Raw genomic sequence first — 23,099 nt, 5'->3', positions numbered from 1 at the left:
TATTAACTTTGCAGATACCCGAGCATGTTGTCCTGCAGACCGGAAGTGGTTTAACTGAATCACCACTATCACTTTATACAGCCTTCAACAGTCTATTTGTGCTGTGGAAAGTCTGAGCCTACCTGCACCGGAAGCGATGGGAGGAATATCTAAAGAAGCTCGTCGGAGGACCGCTTGTAACACCAACATGGCTTAGTCTGAACACGATTGCAGAAACTCTGAGGGTTTCAACTGTGGTTAAAAATTTGTCCACCGCACACAGAGATCTTTTTCCTTCTTGTTGCCTAATTGGAAGAGAAAAGTGGCTTTGTACTACGGATAGTCATTATCCACAGAGCCTCCCTTGTTTTCGGCCTCTAAACCAATTATGCCGCAAATACTCCCTCGCATGGATTACTGACAACTCAAACTCCTTTACTTTCAGCAGCACCAAGAGCAAATACACAGATTCCATTTTTATTTTTAGATGTTGAAGCAAAATCTTATCAACCATATGGTTATTTAATATGCCAACTTTTCGCTGCATAGAAGTTACATTTTTCAGCCCAGTTTGAACTTTCTCATCTAATGCTGATGTCCAGATTTCAACTCCAATGAACAGAACTGCCTAGAGGTCACACGTTTGACATTCAGTTCATGACAGCAACACAATTAAAACAGCCAGTCAAGAGTTAGTCGAGTGCAAAACAGCTTTTTGTACTTTACATATCTAGTTTAGCGGTTTGTTTACACTCAACTTGAACACAAACGTCAATTTAATCTGCCCAAGTCCTGTTTGGCATCTTCCAAAAGACTTTCTTCCATAATTGTCCTGCATTTAGCTCCGTTCATCTCTCCATCAACTCTGACCAGCTTCGCTGTTCCTGCCGGAGAGAAGCATTCCCATAGCACAGGGGCGCCCAAAGTCGGTCCTCGAGGGCCGGCATCCTGCATGTTTTAGTTCTCTCCCTGGTAGTACCAACAACCTTTTCAGCATGTCAGTGTTCTTCTTAGGCTTTCTAATGAGCCATCATTGGATCCAGGTGCATTAAACCAGGGAGAGAACTAGAACATGCAGGATGCCGGCCCTCGAGGACCGACTTTGGGCACCACTGCCATAGCATGACTCTCACACCGCTTTCTGCACGCTTTACAAAAGTTAGATTTTATTAATTTTATGGCCTGCTTTCAACAATGGCTTTCTTTTCAAATTCATTTTATTTAAGGGTATCAAGGTAATGGGGCTGAACACAAAAACATTTTTTTTATTTCTACATGGAAAAAGTTTGAAAATGTTTTAATACTCAGTAGATAATAGTTTTTCAGGCCAATGTGTTGATTTCGAGCCAATAGAGAAAATCTATAAAAAATCGAGACCTGATTTAAAAACTAATTGCAGATAAGTTTTGCACAGTAAATGCACTCAAATAAGAACTAAAAGCATTAAAAGCCCAAAATCAATAGCATCCATTTTTATGCAAATTTAAGCTCAGTACTGATGTTGACTTTATAATATTACTTTGATTAAATTGGTATAAAAATAACTAGGTGAAATATTTTTGTGTTTCTTCATTTTGCTGCAGTGTTTGGATGACACATATGACAATAATCAAAAAACAGCAAAGGAAACCAAGTCAATGTGTGCTTATATTTTATTCACATATGTTACATTTTGCATTAAATGTCCCAAGTCATACTTTCTGGTCAAACTCAGAAAGTTTGAGTCAGCACCTACAGTAATGTACTGTATTCCTCTTCATTCACACAGGAAAACACACAGAAGCTTTCAGTTACAACTTTACACCCATTACTCATTGGCTATTTGGTTGCGGTCATTTACAAAGTGGGTACAGCAAAAAATAAAGGAAAGAAAAGGATGAAGCCTGGGGGAAAGGAGGAGGAGAAAAATCAGCATGCAGAAATTCAGAAGGAAGTTCCCATGTGTGCTCTTTTTTTTTTTTTCCCCACAACGCAGCACGACGTGGCCCAGCATCCTAGACAGCCGTAAACCAAAGCTTTGCAGGCGTGACTGAGCCAAATTTCCACCCTTCTAGAAAGCAAGGTGATAATCAGAAAACTGGGAAGCTCAGACAAACAATGGTTGCTTAAAGGATGCCATGCACAGTGTTATAATGGATACCAACTCCGACAATCCTCCAATGTCAAAATGCAATTACAAATCACAGCTAGATGATGCACGAGTAAGAGATAGTCATAATGAATTGCTCTGTACTGAAGATATGAACTTGGTTAAAATGCATAAAGGGAGAAAGCCTTTCAAACAGCACAGGAAAATCAATTAGGAGTTCTGCCTTCTCGCAAGCAACTTTCGCTTAACTTCCGAGATTTAAAAGGTTGAGAGGAAACTCCTACAAAGTTTGATATTTTTGTTCAGACGCGAAGCAGCAGGACTCAGTGCCTGTGCAGTGATATTTATGAAGCTGGACTCATTTGAAGTTTTTTTCTCCATTACGTACAAACAAAACAAAAGAAAGAAAAAAAGAAAAGAAAAACTCTAAAAAGGCAGGTTAATGTCACCTGTAGTGGGTGCAATGTGGCGACCGCATACCTTCTTAAACTTTAAAGTGAGTTTGAATCCACATTCCCAGCCACCAACTGTAAACTCAAAGCACAACCTTACAAAAAAAAAATCTTCACAAAAGTTAACATTAATTGAACAATGAGCAGCAGCATTTATTTAAATATCTAAAACGTATTTTAAACAGCAAATACAACAAAAAAGGAAACATAATAATTCCTGAGGATGGATTGCAACTAGACCCAGAAAGAGTCCTTTCTTGTTCGCAAAAGAAAACTCTTGTGTGTTGATGAGTGGACTTGGTCTTGCCTACCATCACATGTGAGCAGACGACGAGTGCGGCCTGCAAAAACATTGTTTCACTCATCAGGAGCTCAGAATCCATGGCTGAACAGCAGCGAGCGCCGTGATAAATATAAGGGATATGTGTTTTCTTCATCAAAAATGGTGCAAAAACATATCGACTCTGTTAGGGACGTTCAGCAACCCTGATATTATGTTTTCTAAATCCACATCTGCCTGATCTGTGACATTTCAAACCCAAACAGGACAGACTTTTAAAGCCTGCTCCAGATAACCTGAACATCTGCGTGAACTCATTCCCTCTGTTTTGAGCTCACGCAATTCAGATTTTTTTTTTCCTGTTGAAAACCACACAATAGATCACTTGAGCACACACACGCACGCACACGCCCGCACACACGTGTTAAATCTTTTAGGCATGACTGTACACCAAACTTCACATAAACTGAAAGCTGTGGCAGCAATAACCTTACTGGATGTTTGTTTTTATCATATTAAGGATTTTCCAAATATTTTAATCAAGGCAGACACAAGCCAGGAAATCATAATAACAATAATAATAATAATAATAAAAAACATCTCTATCTTGGGTTCGTATGTGTTTGTAAGAGGACTTTGGAAGATCTTAGAGTCCATTATAGTGTGGCCCCCAGCGTTTATTGATGTGATCGAAGGTGTGGGAAACCCACTGTTGCTCCAGCACTCGATACCTCTCTTCACACAAGAACAGAGGTTTGCCACGGCTAAAGGAAACAAAGACAGTAAGCCAAGAAATGTTTACATATGCTGAACCATTCATTCAAAGAGTATTTCAAAGGACTTTAAAGCAAAACAAAGGAACAGAAATAATAATAATTAAAAAAACAAACAAATGAAAAATATGAAATGCATATTAAAAACAATAGGGCGGGCTGGTGAATTTGAATAATTAAGTATTATATGTGATCTTATTGGTAAGTTGCAGCAAATAGTAAGGTTTTCAGTCATTACTTTCATATTTCTGCACATTTCAACTTTTCAAGCAGTTGGTTCTGTGAGGAAATGATTAGCCCCTATCCAAGTTTCCTGTTTTCTCACATTTAAGGTGAAATAACTCCAAATCATCACCAAAGCCCTTCACTTCACAACTTCCGAAATCTTTATACTCTTGATAAAGTCAGACTGTTTTTAAGCTAATATGCTGGAGAGAAATTCCATTCCAGTCGCAATTGAAGCGCATATTTATCGTTTCTTTTTGCTTAAAAAGATAAAGAATAAAACAGAACAGTGTGATTACCAGTTATTTAGCTCTGTATTCTAGAATTAGTGTTAATATTGTTCATTCTTTAATAAATATTTTCTTCATCATTATCACCAGACTGACAAAAATGAATGAGCAATATTTTTTTTAAATAACATATTTTTTCATACTGTTAATAATGCTTCAATAACCTTGTTTATTTAGTTTAACCACAAAACTTAATATTAGTTCATTTTGAATTTTCTAAAATGTGTTACCCTTTAATTTGTTCTCAACAAAGTACATAAACTAATCCAAATGAGCCACTGACAGCAGCAAAAGCTTTGAGATGAAGTTCTAAAGCGTTTAAACATTCACCATACCGTAAATCTCGATCTTCTTCCCCATGAGCGTCAAGGTAAACAGAGCCCCACAGACAGAAGCGATGTCCACGGATGATGATGATGACTGAGGCGTTTATCAGTAGAAAGATGCCTGTAGCTGCGCCACAATGTTGGGAGTGCTACAATAATACAGTCAGCATTAATGACTTAAAAAGGATTGCTTTTCCTACATTTCAGATAAAATTCTATTTCTTTGGGATACTAAATCATTATTTTTAAGTCTCAAGTAAAAAAAATTGAAAACTATTGTCATAAACTTACCAAAACACATTCACAGGTACCCTGCTGTTTACAGCAGACACCTTTGAGACAGACGAAAGAGCCGCAAACGAGGCAGAGCGCAGGGTCTTTTGGCACCTTTTTGCAGACAGTGCAGGCCTTTCTGTGATAGTACTGGAAGATGATGTTGTAGTTGTCTGGTAGCTGAAGAAGGCGAGGTGCTGCCCACTGAGGTTCTTGGACCAGCAAGCTCTGCACAGGAGAAGGACGACAGCAAAGGTCTTACAGTCTTTCTGCCCTTCTTTCTTGCAAGTTACTAATGAATATAGGGGCAGTAGAGCCAAAAAAAACCTTCAAAAAAAAAGGGGCAACTGAATTGATATAATTAAAACCAAGACACCTGCAGAAAGTGTTTAGTGATGAATGCAATCACTCACAACTCACAAGGAATTGCTTTAGCTCATTCAAAATCTCAAGCATGCTGATGTCAGTCTCAGAAAACCCCAGCATGCTTCAGATTTTTACCAAAGTTGGTACGTTGACTAAAATTGACATACTAGTGATTGCTCAGGATGCATCAGAGATCGCCCTGTGACCTCATCACACCACTGCGTCACCAAGTCAAAGGCGCTAAAGGGCCACTCCAGACATGAGGCACTGTGTACGGCGCTGGGAGGCTGAGGAGCTGATGACAGCAGCCCTAAACACACAGCCAAAGACGAGAACTCCTCTTCCTCCTGAGGCAAACAGGAAAACGACAAGTGAGCAAAAAAGCTGTAAAAAGGCACAAAAAAAAGAAGAAGAAGAAGAAGAAGAAGAAGAAGAAGAAGAAAATCCCATCATGTTTTTTTCTCAGCAAGCAGAAAAACGAACCGTGCAGCCAGTCAGGTTGTCTCCATAAAGGTGATGCTGCAGAAGGCAGGAGAGGCGAAGAAAGGGCAGACAGAACTGCTGGAGGCTGAACTCGATGGACTGTGGCGACCACACACTGGAGCTCAGCTGGAGAGGAAAAAAAAAACACAAACAGCTGATCAATACCCAGGCAACAGCTTGCTGATAAAAATGTGATATAAAACTACTCCTGGAGATTAGTAGAGATATTAGATCACTATTTATGAGGGTAATGGTCGATTAATAGTAAAAGAAGAAATGAAAAGGAGACAGTGTGTGATCTTCATGGTAGTAAAGCTTAAATGAAGACTCACTATAGTAGTTTCTTCGCTGTTCACTTTGTAAACACTCTTGTCCTTTGAAAGTTCAGTGATGACGTGGTTGAGCAGAGCTTCGAATGACTTCTCTGGATTCTGAGCATTCTGTGGCAGAAAATGGAGGAGTTTTCTATCATGATGTTGACAGCAAACAAACACAGACAGAATTAAATATTTAAGTCAACTCTACCCTAAAATAATAATACAGACAAAAGCTATAGACTAAAAAAACAACTTGAAATGACTCCTATAAACTACATTTCAGGTCGCCACAGACCTTCTACTCCCTATGATTAGAAACAGAGAAAAGGTAAAGTCTGGTGCACATTTGAGAAATAATGAAACATGTTTGTTAAGCTGAAAATGATGATGAAATACAGAAAAATCTGAGAACTAGAGTATGAATAATGTAACATAACAAGCCTCCAGTCTAGAGTAGCATCAAAGAAACTTGATTCTAATCCTCTAAATATATATATTTTTAAATTTCACATGTGTAAATTATGTGTGAACCATTTCCCAGGAAGAGAATTCAACCAGAAACCTTTAGATCACAAATGGGAATAAGAGCAAAAACTAAATAAATCTATTACAGTAAAAAAAAAAAAAAGCAATAAAAAGCAAAATCTATTGTGTAAAAGTATTTATGTAGGTATATACTGTGTATAATTATTTTGGAAATGATGTACAAGTAAGTGACTTGTGGAGGTAACTTCTTTCAATGGGTTTTTATTTAGGGGTTTCAGATTAAAAGGGGGCTGAAAACGAATGCATGCCACATGATTCAAAATTTTATATATATAAAAAATTATGGAAATTACATAATATGTTCCTATAACTCCATGATTAAGCACCACTTTGTGTTGGCATATCGAACACAATCCCCATTACACACAATGAGGTTTGTGGTTTTTGTGTAGCAACAATGAAATGTTTCAAAGCCTGTGAATACTTTTCAAAGCCAGTGAATGCCCCCACATCTTGCAAACAAAGCCAGGCCAAAACGTAGCAAACTCCTTTCAACAAACTGGCATGAAAACAAACCCAGGTAAAAAGAAATTAAGCATAATTATGAGTTTAATCATTCAACCCCTAAATATTAATATTAAAAGTCTGGAATGAATGTATGAACAAACTTACAAAAGCAAAAGATTTTACTTCTCATATACAATTTAACTTGCTGGATGGACAGTCGTTATGAATATATTTTAAAAAACTTATTTATGCATTTTCTCACCATATTATCCAAACCCAACGATTTACTTTAGTACTCAAAGTTTTCTCCAATAGAAGACGTGCTGGCCCTACAGAATATACTGACTAATGCAGCGTGATATCTGATTAGCGGGAAAAGACATTACTGAATGTGTGTTCTTCTGATTTGAATGTGTGTTCTGCTGATCTGGCTGCTATTTTATACAGAGGAAAAGCTGAACACATTCATCAAGCTGAAGGTGGTAGAATATAAAACAGCAGTCTTATCTCGTCTGCTGTCGTTCGTCGCAGATTTATAGGAGAGGATTTTCAAGTCTAAAGCTTTCTTTTGTTTTTTCGAGCCTCTGATCTGTCTTCACTTTCATGGCAGTCGCACTAAACTCAATACGGATATTTTATACCATTTCAAAGCCGTATCAACAGTGAGCATTAATGACGATTAAAGTACAATGGAAAATTATTATGCTTAAAGATAGAAATCCCTCAAATTAAAAGTTTTTCAGCCAATTAGCTTAAACACTGAATAATTCCAGTGATATTGTTGCACACTGTTTTGTATAGACATTGATTAAATTCATTTATATTGTCCCAATTCACAACAAACAAAAGACACTTCACAAAAAAACAAACAGAAACAGATGCAATTTTTATACTTTATGATATATACTCTGAAACACTTGTTAAGACCTTCAACTCTGTCTTGCCATAAGTGCTGTATTTTATGACCATAGGGCAAGCTTAAGCCATGCCATTTATTTCCCACTATTGTTGTAAAACTAGAAGCCTAAATTTGCATACTGCTGACTAAATATGAGCATGTTGATGTTCAGCCTGCTGCATTATTTTAAGGTATTGTTGCATTAGTTTGGTGTGGGCTGCTTTAAATAGGAGCTGAATTTATACAGTAATAAAATGTTTTTTTTATGTACTGTTCTGAGTGAGAGATATCACTGCCTGTGGCTGATGCATTCTCAGTGTTTCTGTTCTGTTGCAGTTTAAGAGGAATAAAAGGGGAATGACAAAACTAATACATTTCAGCAAGATAAACAAATTACTTTAATTTTTTTCTAAGTTAACTGTTTTTACCAAGATATGAAAATGAAACATCACATATCTACTGGAAAATAAAACAACCTATAATCAGCATGTAGCCTCTCAGATCAAGGTCATGTGGTTTAACATTTACCTTCTTAAGTGCTCCTGATTTCACCCAGGCTTGCCTTTCTTCGGAGCTCAGCTTGGTTGACAGTGCAGCTAAAGCCTGAGTGAACTGCAGGTTGTACAGCATCTTGATCACGCAGGTAAAGTGCTCTAAAAGAGGACAGAAAGAGACACTAACAGGATGAGCTAGTTTATAAGGTTTCTGGGTTTAAAAGTGCAAGTTGAAGGATTGTAGGGATATCACATCTGACACGGAAAGCTGCAGTGGACAACACACTCAATAATTAGCAGAAAACTGAGGGAGACGGGTATTTTAGTTGGCAAAGAAATAAAAACTAAAGCAATGGAATGTAAAATGAAAAAAAAAATTTGTTTAAATGTTTTACAGATAAAGAATCTATACTTGTATTTACAACTAAACAGAGAATGTTCTACAGTTCACTAACAAATTTATCTTCCAATCAGTTCTTTAAAGAGTTTACTTCATTTTCACAGGGACTGAATAAAGTAAAGAACGAGGGAGAGATGAAGAGAATCTCTCATCGTGAGGGTGAGTTCTTCATGATCCTCACAGCCAAAACAGCAACACGAGTACAGACAAAAAATGTAAAATGCTTCTTTCAAGCATTCAGCCTCAAATAATAATGCAGGGTGCCCTTGCGTTGTAGCTATGAGAAGGGCTGTTCCCCTGCGATTTCGTGATGCTGGGAGAGAAGCCTTACCTTTACGCAGAGGCTGTGGCATAGTTAGCACAAAGATGATGAGGAGGGATGGGACATCTCGAAATAGCATGGGGACCTCAGGTCTCTCCTCATCAAAGCCACTGCAAAAACACACCAAGGAGCTTTTCATTACTCAAACAGTCCTGCGTGTACTCAGTGAAATGTCAAACAGCTGCGGTAATGTGAAACCCTGAAAAACAAATGCAAGCTAAAACTATTAAGCACATGAAGAAAGTGTAGAGACCATTCAGATACACAGCCCAAAATGTAAAAATAAAACTTGACTAATAATACTAGTGTATGTGAGAGGCTGAGTTTATTCTCAGCTTATTTGTTTCACACCTTTGGTAAAATCTCTAATAATGATCAATTAAAAAACAAGAAAAACAAGGTAAAGTCGGTGGCATACATCACAATATAAGAAAAAAGATAAATGAATTGTACAATCATTCTATTTATACTTTTGTTTCTTTTTAGCACAACAGTCTAAAAAGATATACAAATCATCTTGTTGAAATCTTGAGATTTTCGAATGTTCTAACAAATGTTTTGCATGTAGAGTTCAACAAACTGAGCTCAAATAAATTCACTCTAAAGAAAATCTGATTGTAATGTAAGAAGGAATCTCTATCTCAGTTGTGTTAGTGAGAATGAGACAGAGGAAACTAGGTTCTCTCCTACTTAATATAAAAAACTAAAACATTTTTCTCCATCTTTCTGCTCACTTGACTGCATCTGTGGTGTTTGTGACTGAAAAACTGTGACCTGATGCAAACAAGACCCATCTGTCTTGTTTGCTCCTGCACTTATTTAGTGCAATTTGACTTGTGAATCTGGTGCAAAAGCAAAGCAAGTAGCCCTAAGTGAAACAGCTGCAACAAATCAAGTCGATTGTGCTGAATTTTATTTAATTTGATGTTTTTCTTCATCATTACAAATGTCAACTGCTGAGTATCTAATGGTGATAAGCAAGTTCAACATGAAGGTGAACACTGCAATGCTGCATAAAGCACATCTAAAAGTGGCTTTAGACCATCTGAGAGAAAAGCGTCTGCTGTGGTTTTCCATTTTTAATTTGTTCAACAAAGACGTAGCTTCAAAAGACCCCTTCTCTTGCATCCCCTGATTAAAATCCTTAATGCATTCTGGGTAACATATTCTTATTTTGTGCCATTTCAATTTACATCTCTTTTGTTCGGTGCATGTCCCGGTCTCCACTCTACCCTTGAAAGGCTGCTTCGGGGGTTTAGAACAAGAGGAACTGCACTTAAAGAATAAAACCTTCCATTTTCAAACCACTCAACACTTAATTCTTCAGTGCACTGGAAGGAAACCTTAAAGGACAGCGCTTTCAACCATTATCTGCAGCCGCACACTCAAACATTTTCTTTTTAAGATTCTCTCGTAAAGAAAATGGCAAGAGCGATGTTTGGCATCGACGTGGAAACGTCTCTCCGTCCTATATAACTAGACTACATTAGGTCGACAGCCTCAGGGTGTGAATGACACTGCTCCCTTATGAAGCTCTAACAGAGTATTTTTAAACAGCAAATAGGTCCAAAGAGAATACTGAGGCTGCAAGCACTTTGATGGTAACAGGTGTGAAAGCATGTCTAACAGAACATTAACAGAGAAGAGAGGCTATTTGAGCTTCTTTTTCAGGTGCAGTAAACCATGTTTTCCAGAGCTAAACAATATGCTGAATCACAATACCAATTTTTGCAATGTAAGGCACTGCTTGGATGCAATATTTGGTGGGCTGCTATATTTAAATGCTATATTTTTAGGTTCAAAAGCCAACATTATATTTGGTTATGAGGACAAACTTTGGTGACTGAGATTCTTAAGCTAACAGGGAGTTAGCTGAACCACGTGACATTGTTACTGCAATATTCAATAACAAATTGCAGTTGAATGTTTTTCTAACATCCTGCAGCTCCAATTCTTTCAAATCATCAATTATGGAATCCAAACTGATGTTTTTTAATTTCCTAACAGATCGTTGTTTTACCAGACAAAAAAAAAATCCAACCTGTGTATTTGTACCTTTTTGTATTTTGCTAAATAAATACTAATCCCCTTTAAAGGGCAGGAGACAGCTGGGTGCTGGTGTTTCACTGCTGCTCCTTGTACACTCAATTTGACAGGGTCGTTTGGCACTGTGTGGAGTGCCCGGTAATTTGCCAGATGCAGCAATTACTGGTATCTATGGTAACCAGCCACAGTCCCCCCACCTCTTCTTTCTGCTTTTAGATCCAGTGTGTTTTTATGTAAGAGGAAATAGTGAGAAAGACACCAGAGGATGAAAAGTTGCAATGTATTAACAGAATTGCACATTTCGTTTTAGAAAGAGTATTTGAGGAAGAACGTCACTCACTCTGCGTCCTTGTGTTGTGCAATCTGCGTCAGCTTCGTCCACGGGTTGTACGCTGAATCGATGCTGTAGAGTCTCATGTGCATGGCCAACACGTGGAACAGCTGATCTGAAAGAGGAAAAGACAAAACATCTTGTTATCTCACAAATCACTTGCATGAGAATATAATCGTGTTGATCACAGCTTGTTTTATCACAGCAGCAAGCAATGCTGATGGGCTTATGAGAGACTTATAAGAGATGGCAGGCTCATGTTTGGCTCAGATGAAATGGGGCCAGCCCAGATGGAGTCATGGCCAGGTCCGATAGCCTAGAGCGTCTCTTTTACACCTGTTCTTAGTGAAACTAATGGAACATAAAGACAGACCATCGGTGCACACACAAACCCATGTTTAGTCATGGGTACCAGAATCACATCTCAAAACCAGTCATTAATAACCATGTCCAGGCATTACTTTAATGTAATAATATGTATAACATGTTTATTATGCAAGGTGAAAAATCTAAATACATTAAAATCTGCCTAACAACAGAGATTGCAGATTTTTAAATGTGGCTACTTTCAGGATGAGAATGGCAACAAAAAGCATTCTCTCCCGTTTATTTGGCTTTACAATGATTTCTGAGGCAGTAATGCAGCAAAATGGCTTCAAATAATCGACACTGTAATTTTGCTGTGAGCCGGTTATCAATTCTTGGAGCAACACTGCCCTCCGCAGGTAAAGAGAGACACAGCAAAGAGAAATCAAGGTGTCAAATTCTGACGGCATCCCATTTGTCTTCACTGCAGATTGTTTCCCCTCTCTGCCATCGCTCTCCTCCAGTCACCAACAAACCAGAGAGAAACAGCTATAGGGAGGAGAGAAGATCTTAAAAACAGGAGAGAGAAAAAAAATCCTGGCTGTAATTAACTAGGCTCCTCAAAATATATGCATTAAGTGTCTGCTTGTTCCAAGTTTTATGGTTTCAATTTTTCCATCTCTTTGTCAAGAGGAAGCAGAGTCAAGTAAAATCAATTTTCTTTTTCTGGACTACCAAAAGGAAATAACTCAAAGTCCTTTCCTTTGAGACACATAGTTGGTGGAATACAAGAACAAATTTAAATAAACTTTATCATCACCATGTTTTATATAGGTTCCTAAACAAAACAAAAGGTTTTCGATTGCAACAAGTTGAGCTAAACATCACCAGTGATTAGATAACTTGGCACGACCACTGTTACAGCAGTGCCTTGTACAAGTATTCATATCTCCTGAAATGTTCCATATTTTGTCCCTTTACAACCAGCTCAATGTCTCTCATTTTGATTTTTACTTGACAGAACAGCCCAATTATAGTAAAGTGGAAGAAAACCATGCAATGTCAGTTTTTTTCTGGTAAAAATCTGTGTGAATCGTTTGTTTTCTGCCACACGCCATGTATCCACACGGTTAATGTGACCAGTGCATTATGGGTCAATACATACATGTACATACAATACAAAAGGTTAGGGTGAGTGTTGTGAACCACAAAAACGCCTTCTTGGGTGAGACAAGAAAGTCTCACCCAAGTTGTAGTCCACTCGCTGCTAGTCCACGGCGCGAAACACGGCGGGAAACACCGGGGTCTTATTGGTCATTTGAAATTACAATCACTTACACACTGATCATCAACGACACTGAAATGAATGCAGATATTTACTGATTTTTTCCTAGTATCAATAGATCCACATCCCAGGACCAATTGTGGTTTGGTGCACAATTACTTTTTTCTAAGATGATGCTTTAGTTGTCTCAGGTCAAGTAATATTAGTTTACAGACAAAAACACAAACCACTAATAACACTAATGCCGCTTCCAGTCCTGCATATTGGACTGGAAGCAGCATTAGGTTGGAACAGGGAAGGTCAGCATTCTTATCCTTTAAAATTCCTTTAAAGTAGCAGAGTTCAATTTTTTCAGCTAAAAGAGCAAAGCTGCTTAAAAGCTAGACTCTCTACATTTGATTTAGCTGGTGCCTTGGGAATTGAAAAGAGAGCTTGTTTCTATAGTCAATTGTAACCTCATCAGCTGAACACGAGGGACCTATAGGGAAGCAGGCTTAAGAGCCCCATGGGCTCTCACAGTTAGTGAACGTCTGCCTTTTTCCTTTAAATCCATTTCCTTAAGAAGAATGAACACCAATGTACTGCAAATGAGTAAATTTGGCTGTCAGTGTGGCTACACGGTTAATGTAGCTCAAAAATGGCAACCCTTAAGGGGAGAAATCTTTTCAAGCACTTGGGGATGACGGGGCGTTTCACTGGAGCAGCTGCAACTCTGACAGAACAATTAAATAACTAGAAAATCGGAAGTGAAACCCAACAAAATCCCATCCATCTTTCCAGGATTTCTCACTCTATTCACCAATGAAATTTAACTTCTTTTTATCTACATTTTGTAGTTGAGAAGAAATACAAATATTCAGGTTTTCATTTCCAATTCTGTTCCCATCATATCTTAGTTAAATGACCTTGTAAACTGTAAAAAAAAAAAACAACAAAAAAACCCCACTATATGTAACGTTGTCCAGATCAGATTACATAATTCTTTTTACCATTAACTTGTTTTTTTTCCCTCAGCAGTTGAGCTGTAGTATTGAACAATGTGCTGAACTGCAAGTAACACAGTTTAAAAGATATACGCTTTTACAAAAAAACAAAACTAAAGATTGTTAAAAACTCATATGCTCTTTAAAACATAATTTAAAGAAACCTGACTGCAGAAAGAGAGGTGGTTATTTCCTACTTGAATGTCTAGTTAAGTAACTTTGTTATTATAAATCAGGCCAGTATCTTCTCTTGGCATGCAGAGAAGATACTCACTAATAAAATAGAAGAAATTGAACCAGCAACTACTCACTTAGACATGAGCGCTTGGCAGCAGCGCTGGCTCCTCCAGAGCACAGGTTTCCTCCCCGATGCACAAGCTCCAGCTCCAGGTTTGTCCTGAGGGTCAGAAACATAAGCAACCTTAAGCAAATCAGCCGATTAGTAGGCACTGGTGCAAAAGTGATCACCAGAATACACTCGTGACTGCACTATCACAGCTTTTAATTAAGTCAGAAGCATTGTAAAATAACTGAAGTGATTCCTTTTAAACTATTCCCAATGAAACGTTTAATATTAAATGAGCTTTGCACAAGTCAATATCAATACGAATTCAATTAGCAGCACAATTTACATCAACAGTTTTCCACTGGACTTTGTGGGGAATTAACAACAGTTTATCGATGAAGCCACTCAATTAGCAACATTCTCCACCCTGTATTGCTGTACGTGGATTTCTGAAAATCCCTAGCTTACTCTGTAGGTGAAACATATGTAGGGAAAATTTCAGAAGTTTTGGAGGGATTATACAAAGTCATCTAAAAACTGCATCACGCCTTAAACATGCCTCTGTGATAATTATACACAAACAGATTGGGGATTACGCAACTTTGTGGTTGACAGGACCCCAATTGGTGATCATCTGGTCAGACGCTACAATTTTAGTATCTTTTTCAGATTAGTGAAAATCGTCCATACTCAGTCATTTAATAACTTGCAAAACAGAAATACAAATATGACCACAAACTAAAAATCTAACAGTCTTGTTCATCCTATAGAAAACTATTCTCAGATTTGATCCAGTAATCTGTACACGACATCTACAGAGTGAATGTAAACAAAGGAGTATGCATATATTTGCGTAACTAGTTGTGCATTACTGAAGACTCTGATTTTCAGTCTATTGTTAAAAAGCTTGGTTATGAACATGAAAGACACCGCCTAGTCAAACCCTCTGCCACAAAATGCACTTTGTCAGCACAACTCCATCACATTGCATAATAGATTTTCCACGAGATGTGCTATTAGCATAAAGCCCTTCCAAAATCAGTTTATGTAAATTGTTCTATTGTCAGTTTTATTACCATGAATATTAAATGTGCAAACAGTCATCCTCACATTGGGATTTTGTTTTTGAAATGATTAAAAAAACAAGACATCTAAGAACATAGATGGTGAAAGCAGATATGTTCTTTGGTGTTGCTAAAAATGTGACTGATATGGGCTTGTCTCGCCAAACCTCTGGCCGTTTCTTCCTACAAAACCATGGAGGAGGAGCAAATGCTTGGGTTTCCTGGGAGAAAAAAACCAATTTCACATAGATAATGCAACCACAGTGAAGCTCCATCTGGCTTTTACTGATAAGAGCACCCGTGTGACAGAAGAATTTTCCACTCCTCGGGCAATTTGCTCCGTTCATTGAACTTCATAGCTCCAACAGGCTTCCAGACACACTTAGGGGATCATTCTGTTTAGGGTAGAGGGCTGAGGGTACCAGTGTTGGGTGGACAAGAGGTTTAAGTAGCTACGCTACACAAATGGCTTTTTTTGAGTTTTTTGGAAACGGGAAGTGGTGTGGTTGAGGGGATCCCAAGGTTACAAAGGGAGTCAGTCATCTCTCTTACCTGTGACCAGTCTTTTTAGAAGATAAAAGTGCTCAGAAAAAAACAAGAATATTTCCCTTTTTTGTCTGTTTGTTTGATCCAAATGAATATTCTCCAAAATCTTTTTGTAACGTTTGAATGGCAGACTAAGTTTAAATGAAATAGATCTAATGTACATAAGTCACCCATCAGCTATAAAGCACAAAAAATATATTTTATATTAAATATCCCTTTTAATGCTGTGCCAACTTTGTCTGCATGGATGATTATTGTTTGCTAAAAATCTAACTTTTGCAACAAAACAAAAACAAGAGATGGCCTTTATTCTACTGGATTCATCTGCTACTGATGCGTGAATGTGCATAAAATGTGTAAAGTGTTGCTAGAGGATGACCTTTTAAGGCAACGACCAGCCAATAAGATCGAGTCACAGTACACACATTCAAATGATGCACATCAGTAATATTATTTTAAGGAGGAATCTAGACAAGGAGTGATATAAAAAAAGAAATGACTAGGCTTTTTAAAAGGTGACTTTATGAATCAACTTTCAAGAGCTACAATATGCCCCATCAAACCAAATCAAGAACAGCTGATCAGGAATGATACATAAGAAATTTATTTTTATCCAGTCATTTGTCCATGTTAATATGAGCACAGGGTTCAACACAACAGTGATGTAATTACAGAGTTTAATTACAGTTTGTTCTAATGCCACTGTCACAATATTCTGCATCTGCCTTTCTTTTCAGTGGTCTTGGCAGATGTGTTGCCAAAGACCCTGCAATCGTAAAACCTAAACTCAATACCACGGACACGCTTTACTCACCACAGCATGTGAACTTCGTGAACTTACAACACCTGACCAACTTTCTGATCTAATATATCACCTACTAATAATCATCTGATCTTTTTGGAGGCACTCACAGAGCATCGCCATTTAATTCCCTTATGGTCAGCTGAGTATTTAAGATAACGCAACCAGAAAGCAACATATCCGGTCATGACAGCAGAACACTGCAAGGTCCATCCCGCTTATCTCAGTATACATTCAATAATCAGAATAGGAGCAAAAACTAAGACATGACGGAAAAGGATGTTCCATAATATCCCTCTTTTCTCACCCTTGAGACATGTTTTCAATATACAGACATACAGGACAATCTAAGAGTTGCATGCCAAATTCCTTTAATTCTCTACAAATCCATGATCTTCCTAGATCACGAAAAGTAATCAAATAAACCACATGTGCGCTTGACAAAAGGAGCTATGAAGTAGGGTTTGTTTTACACTGTTTATCACAAAGCTCTTACTGAAATGAGGTTAGTAACTATATCTTAAAGGTGTGAAAGAGATCCTGAATATGTCACATTAAACTACGCAAGTGTGCACTTTTAGAAAGTTCAAAACATGCTCTTCTTTCATGTACAATTGAATCAAATGTCTGTAAGTCCAGTTAACACAGGATAAAGAGAATTGTTTGTGAATAATTTTGACTATTTTAAACAATTAGAGGGCTATGATCTTACCTTGCCACTGAGTACATGAAGAGGAAATCATTATCTGGGGAGCCAGGATTTTTGCCATAGTCCATGTATTTTTTCTGGGTGGTGTTCTTGATGTCTTTAATTACTAATTCCATTTCTTTACTCAAGTTGGACTCCGTCTAAGAGAAAAAAAAATAGTTTAAATTAGTTTAAATCATCAATAGGCTATAAAATGTAAGAATACAAGACAACACAAATATTTATCTGGGTAATTTTATTAATGAAAAGAGAATGTGTGGAGGAGACCAAAAAAGGTCAAGGTTTCACTTTAATTCAAAACTATAGATTGCAATATTACAATGTAGCAAACTGTTACAGTCAAAAATGCCTTATATAAAAAGTTTGTAAAGCTAAACAGTGCAGCACTAAATACTAGTGCCTTAACGACCGTCTTATTATAAATAATGTAGCACTATAAGTTATATTTTAATTTTGTTTGTTTTTATATATTTAGATACTTTCTATCTTTGTGTGAATCTACATGCACTTTCACTTTTCTGCTATTACACCTAAATAATGGGGGACAATAAATTATATTTCTATTCTATTCACATGCACAAACATAAACACATGGCCAACCCCCTATAAAACAAACATATGGCAACAAGATGGAAATAAACATTAGTTTTTAATATCAGTCTAGTTTAACTCAGACCAATGCCAATATGTTAAAAAATGGCATCAACATCTGCTTATACTGATTGTAAAGCCGATATATATTGCATCCATAAACTTAATTTAAAACTCACCGGAAAAAGGCCGAGTTTTTCCTGTAGGTCCTCCACCTCCTTCACAAGAACACATGTCGCTTTGTTCGTGGGTGTGTGCCATCCACTCGAATCTGTGCCACGCCCGGGGCGGCACGGGAGGACACTATTGGCAAACTGCCGGCACAGTGGGCAGGTAAATTCGCCCTTGTCAACAGAGAAACCCTGGAGGACCTGGTCATTCTGAAGAAAAATATCACAAGATTTAAAAAAGATTCCGTGGCTATAGCTCTAAACATAAAACTAAAATTTAACAGAAAAGTTAATTCTTTCAAATTGAAAGGAAAAAAGATAAGAGATTATGATATAAAACAAAAAATAAATGTTTCATAGGTGTTTGGTAAATGAGCTATTAATCTCCATCCTAAAAAGCCATCCAGCTTCTGTTAGCAGAGCATTAATTTCATAAGGTCAAGTCTTTCTTACCCTCAGAGACTCCATGTAGGACTTATGGCAATCTATATGCAAAGTGTGTCCGCAAGTCTGGACATAGACTCCTCCATCCCAGCCTATTGACACAGACTGCAAACAAGAACTCTGCAGAATTCACAAAAGAGAAACCACATCAGTCAGAGATAATTCATAGGTATCTGCAGCTCAGAGGCAATCTGAACTCCTCTGTATAAAGGGAACAATCTCAGACAAATGTTTGTTTATTTATCCATTTTACATACCAGTAGATTTGCTTTGTTCAAACATTTAAAATGTCATATTTTAATTGAGAGATGTGCATGGATAGTTTCTGACAAATCAATTTGTGTAAAAGAATCAGAAATGAGTTAATGCATTTTGCTATATCGTAAATTGAGCAATCAGTCTGTCTAAAGTCATTTAGAAAAAAGCTCGACATGAATTTTGCCAGACAGTGTGCAACATATAAAAGCTCTTTTGGACGTTAGATTTTTACCTAATTTTAACAAAATATATGTTTCTGTGAGTCACATACATCTTTGAAGAACTGTTGCATCAGTGTGAGCCTGACATCATGAGCCACACCGCATGTGTCTGCAAGATATATGTGCTCCTCGTCGCTCGTTGGTAGCTGTTTAGGTTGTTTGTTTTTGCGTCTGTGCCCAAGAACTGGAGGAGAGAAATAAATAAAAAATTAGGTATAATGCAGCGATGCCAGTCAGAAATATAAATATCCTTCCCTTAAATGTTGATTTAACTGTTGCTTCAACATTTTACAATAAAAGGCACCATATGAGGAGTCTAGAAAGGGACAATCTGGCCAAATTTAACACCTGAGGACGCCTGCAGTAGAACCACTAATCCAGTTGGCCGGTCCTCGGTGGACGGCCCGCTCTGTCCACAGATCACACAGTCGTACAGAACCTCAGACTCCATCACTTCTGATGACCCCAAATCCATCGCTGCCTCAGTTTCAGGAGATTCTGCCCAAAAACAAGATTGAGAAAAGAAAAATGAGAATGAGAATAACTTATTTGTACAAAGCTTTCCACACAAAATATTCAAATAACAGCAGCTGAGGCATACAGAAAAATTGGTAACCGTTAGATTAAGCTGATTACTCTGAAAGAAAACTTCGATTTTGTTCAAAGCAATATTTAAACTTGTCAACAGAGACAAGTTTAAATATTGTCTCAATACTGTCATAAATAATGGATTTGAATCACAGTATATGAATGTGTTGTACAGCAATGAACCGGATTGAACTAAACCAAATTTGGTCACATTATACAGAGAAGACAGTTGTTAGGAAATTGTGCTATATTAGGCATCCTAACTCTGACAAGCGATAAGTTCTGTAAACTTTCCTCTGGAAGATCAGAAACCATGATAATGCTGCAGTACTTTTTCTATTAAAACAGACAATTAACTACTATTTTCCCCTTGGATCAATATTAAGCAAAAACAAAACTGTGCAACATTTATTGTTGCTATATCAGGGTGGATAGTATAAGTGTTGTATTGGAGTAAATTTGATATTTTCTCAAATTTCATGCATGTCCATTAATTGTCTAACCCTCCTGAATTATTTACTGGAGGCAAGATAAGTTGTCATCTTATAATCTCTAAACAAGAACCGATTTCAAAACTTCTGAACCATCCCTTTAAGTGGCAAACGACCAACATTCTTGACCTTCATTTAACCCTCAGACGCTACATCTTGTTCTTGTGGTTGCATAATGGTAGAATAAAATAAAGATTTAAAAATTGGCTATCGTATTTTACATAAATATGATGAGTAGATGCAGTTAATGTTTACTGTCATTTAACCAAAGTGAGCAAAGGTACAATGCTGAATCATGCACATCATCAAGAGGTTAATTTTAATTCCAACTGTGTTGCTCATAATGTTTAAACAGTTTTTGAACCTCGCTGTAAACAGATGACAGACATGAAAATCTCTCTCGATTTGCTTGCTGTTGAAATTAATTACACACATTAAATCAGTTTAAAATAGTAAGGACTCTGTTCAAAATGAGCAGTAAACACTGAGCAGAAATGTCACATTGTGTTGGAAATTGATTTATTGCTTTTTGGAGGAACATGTTCTCAGAGGAGGTCACTGTGTTCCTGGGGAAATGAAAACGGTTTCAACTGGATGTCAAGACTGCAGCTTTAGCCTCAGGCCATCCAAACACACCGAGCCACCTATGACTGTACATGCACCCACAAACACACAAGAGCAACTGCAAAATGGGTGCAGCAGCAAGATTACCTAGGGAAACATAAACTGAGAAAGCCTATGAAAGCTAATCTCTAAATGCTAGACCGATCTTAAGTAACACTGGTTTTGCAAACCAATTATGAAGTCAGTGACAGCTGTAACTACAGTGTTGTAGAAAAGTATTTGCCTCCTTACATACTTTTCTTTGGTTTTAACTACTTCAATATTAATAGGAGGTGTTTTTGGATAACACCAAGTTCTCAAAAAATACATTTGGTCTGTAACAAAGTGCTCTTTAAAATGAAACAGCTACTGATTTTACCCTCGACTTTATTCTGTATTGTCATTTGGAGACAAAGTCTCCAATCTCTTTCATATCATGTAGAAGCAAAGTCAAATTAAACATCGATGCCAACTTTAATGGTAAGTAGAGTCATCATATTACTTCTCTTCTAAGTTCAACCATTGTTTCTGTACAAGTGAACCAAATCTTACATTGATCTGGAAATACAACAACTAGAGTACTAAAGTTACAGCACTGCAGTAAAAGTGCAGATAAACATCACAGCACAGTTCTGCAAGAATGGACCTACTGACCACAGCAGCCATTATTCAGCTGCTAACCATGCTGTGTCAGGGTGGTTCCTTAGAGTCCGGTCCACTATTAGGGCTTTGATCTTATGCCCTTACTGCCAACAGGCACAAAATACTCTTTTTGCCACGTCTATTTCTGCTAAATAGACCCCAGAGACCGTATGCACAGACTCAACTCCCTCTCACCTTGCAACGGGGAAAATAAAATCTGAACAATGATAGGTTTATTTTCACCAAAGGCACTTTACTTCAAGGTCAGTGGTAGAAACATGTTCTCTGAACAAGAAGTGCTAGTGTCCCACCCACCCAATAAAGCTGTGATAAAATATTATTATAAAATAAAATATTAAAGAATATTGTTGATAGGCCTGTCACGATAACATTTGCTGAGCAATTAATGGTCTCAAAAATTATTGCGATAAACGATAATATTGTTTGAAGACCATTTTTTAAGCTGATGTAATGGTAGTGACATAATAATGCAAGAGATATCCTCCCAAAAATAAACACACTTTACTTTCAAAAGAACATTTAACACTGGAACTGGTAAACAAAATAAACAAAACAACCAAAAACAAAAATAAAATGGACTCTCAGTCTCCATTAACAAAAAATGCATTTGAATAAAACTAAGCACAACATACGTGTTGTGTTTAGGACGCATTTTTCGTCCAGCGTCATCAATAGAAAGAGAAAAAGGCAGGAAGAAACGATAAAGCCAATAAATTAAATGAGGTTGATAACTTTAATTTAGTATGCGAGTAATTGATTTATTGTTTATCGCGACAGGCCTAATTGTTGATAATGCATGTTAGTTAACCGATTCATTCTTACTTACAAATTAGTTTCATACAAATTCCAATAGAAATTGATAATGAAATGTTTGTTCTTATCAGGTGTCCATCTATAAAAAAAGGCTGATGGTCTTAATGATAACTTGCAGCATAATGGAGGCTAAAACCTCTGGAGAAAACCTGTCACATTTTATTCAGTTTTAATAACCATTTGAACTGACAACCTGGTGGAGAGCCGGAAAAGAGTAAAAAATTAATAAAGAAAATCTTAATCTTGTTAATTGGACATATGAGGGCATCAGTCCAGATGAGCCAAAACAACAAGAAGATAAACTGTCCATTTGCTAGATGGCCAAAATGGAGGAAAATTTTGGCCGCTTAGCTTAAAGTGCAATTAAAGATATATATAGTTTGGGGGTTTTTTTTGTTTGTTTTTGACAAAAACCTTTGACTAAACTCATCAAAATGTTAGATGTTCATCCTAGTTGCTCCTGATTCCTGTTTATATTTGAATTTTGGTGATTTTGCATTCTTTGTTAGCAAATATTTCAGCACCTAGTACAGTCTACTCAACACTTGCTGCAATATTCCTACCTAAGACAAAGCTACAGCAGCACATTTATTTATTTTTAGGTCTTTGGACAATAATAATTTTTGACTCCAGGAAGAGATACAGAAATCCAGACAGAGAGAGACTCAACAAAAGAAACTTTATTTTCTGTATCTTTAACACAAGAATGTGTTCATTCAATTTGTGCAAGATTATTCCAATAATGTCTTGATAATGAGGATGTATATTTAACATTGTTAAATATCCTGGTAGGACAGTGATTTTGAGGCGATAACTCTAGAAGCAGAGATAAACCGACTCACCAACATCCATGGCCGTTTCCATGAAACTCTTCTGCCTTGAAGCAAACTCAGCTAAAAGTTTCTGCTGCCTCTCTCGGGCCCGCTGACGCCTGAAACA

The 23,099-nt window shown here is 37.2% G+C and overlaps 1 protein-coding gene across 2 annotated transcripts in view; it reads right to left on the bottom strand.

Moving 5' to 3' along the window:
- Positions 1-1,613: 1,613 nt before the first annotated feature.
- Positions 1,614-23,099, bottom strand: part of ubr3 (ubiquitin protein ligase E3 component n-recognin 3 (putative)) — a 40,146-nt gene continuing 18,660 nt past the window's right edge. For both annotated transcript variants that reach the window (XM_014468875.2, XM_023336982.1), the window contains 16 exons: positions 23,003-23,091; positions 19,351-19,500; positions 19,053-19,186; positions 18,533-18,643; positions 18,089-18,289; positions 17,322-17,458; positions 14,223-14,308; positions 11,347-11,452; positions 8,970-9,070; positions 8,273-8,397; positions 5,869-5,976; positions 5,537-5,662; positions 5,221-5,400; positions 4,706-4,915; positions 4,424-4,563; positions 1,614-3,564 (listed from right to left, as the gene is read on the bottom strand). In XM_014468875.2, coding sequence (XP_014324361.1) covers positions 3,447-3,564; positions 4,424-4,563; positions 4,706-4,915; positions 5,221-5,400; positions 5,537-5,662; positions 5,869-5,976; positions 8,273-8,397; positions 8,970-9,070; positions 11,347-11,452; positions 14,223-14,308; positions 17,322-17,458; positions 18,089-18,289; positions 18,533-18,643; positions 19,053-19,186; positions 19,351-19,500; positions 23,003-23,091 — 2,122 coding nt within the window. In that variant the 3' untranslated portion in view covers positions 1,614-3,446. The remainder of the gene's footprint in view (positions 3,565-4,423; positions 4,564-4,705; positions 4,916-5,220; positions 5,401-5,536; positions 5,663-5,868; positions 5,977-8,272; positions 8,398-8,969; positions 9,071-11,346; positions 11,453-14,222; positions 14,309-17,321; positions 17,459-18,088; positions 18,290-18,532; positions 18,644-19,052; positions 19,187-19,350; positions 19,501-23,002; positions 23,092-23,099) is intronic.

The sequence above is a fragment of the Xiphophorus maculatus genome, chromosome 7, assembly GCF_002775205.1.
Source record: "Xiphophorus maculatus strain JP 163 A chromosome 7, X_maculatus-5.0-male, whole genome shotgun sequence".
Lineage (NCBI taxonomy): Eukaryota > Metazoa > Chordata > Actinopteri > Cyprinodontiformes > Poeciliidae > Xiphophorus > Xiphophorus maculatus.
The sequence above is the reverse complement of the archived record's forward strand: the minus strand, read 5'-3'. Positions and strand labels throughout refer to the sequence as shown.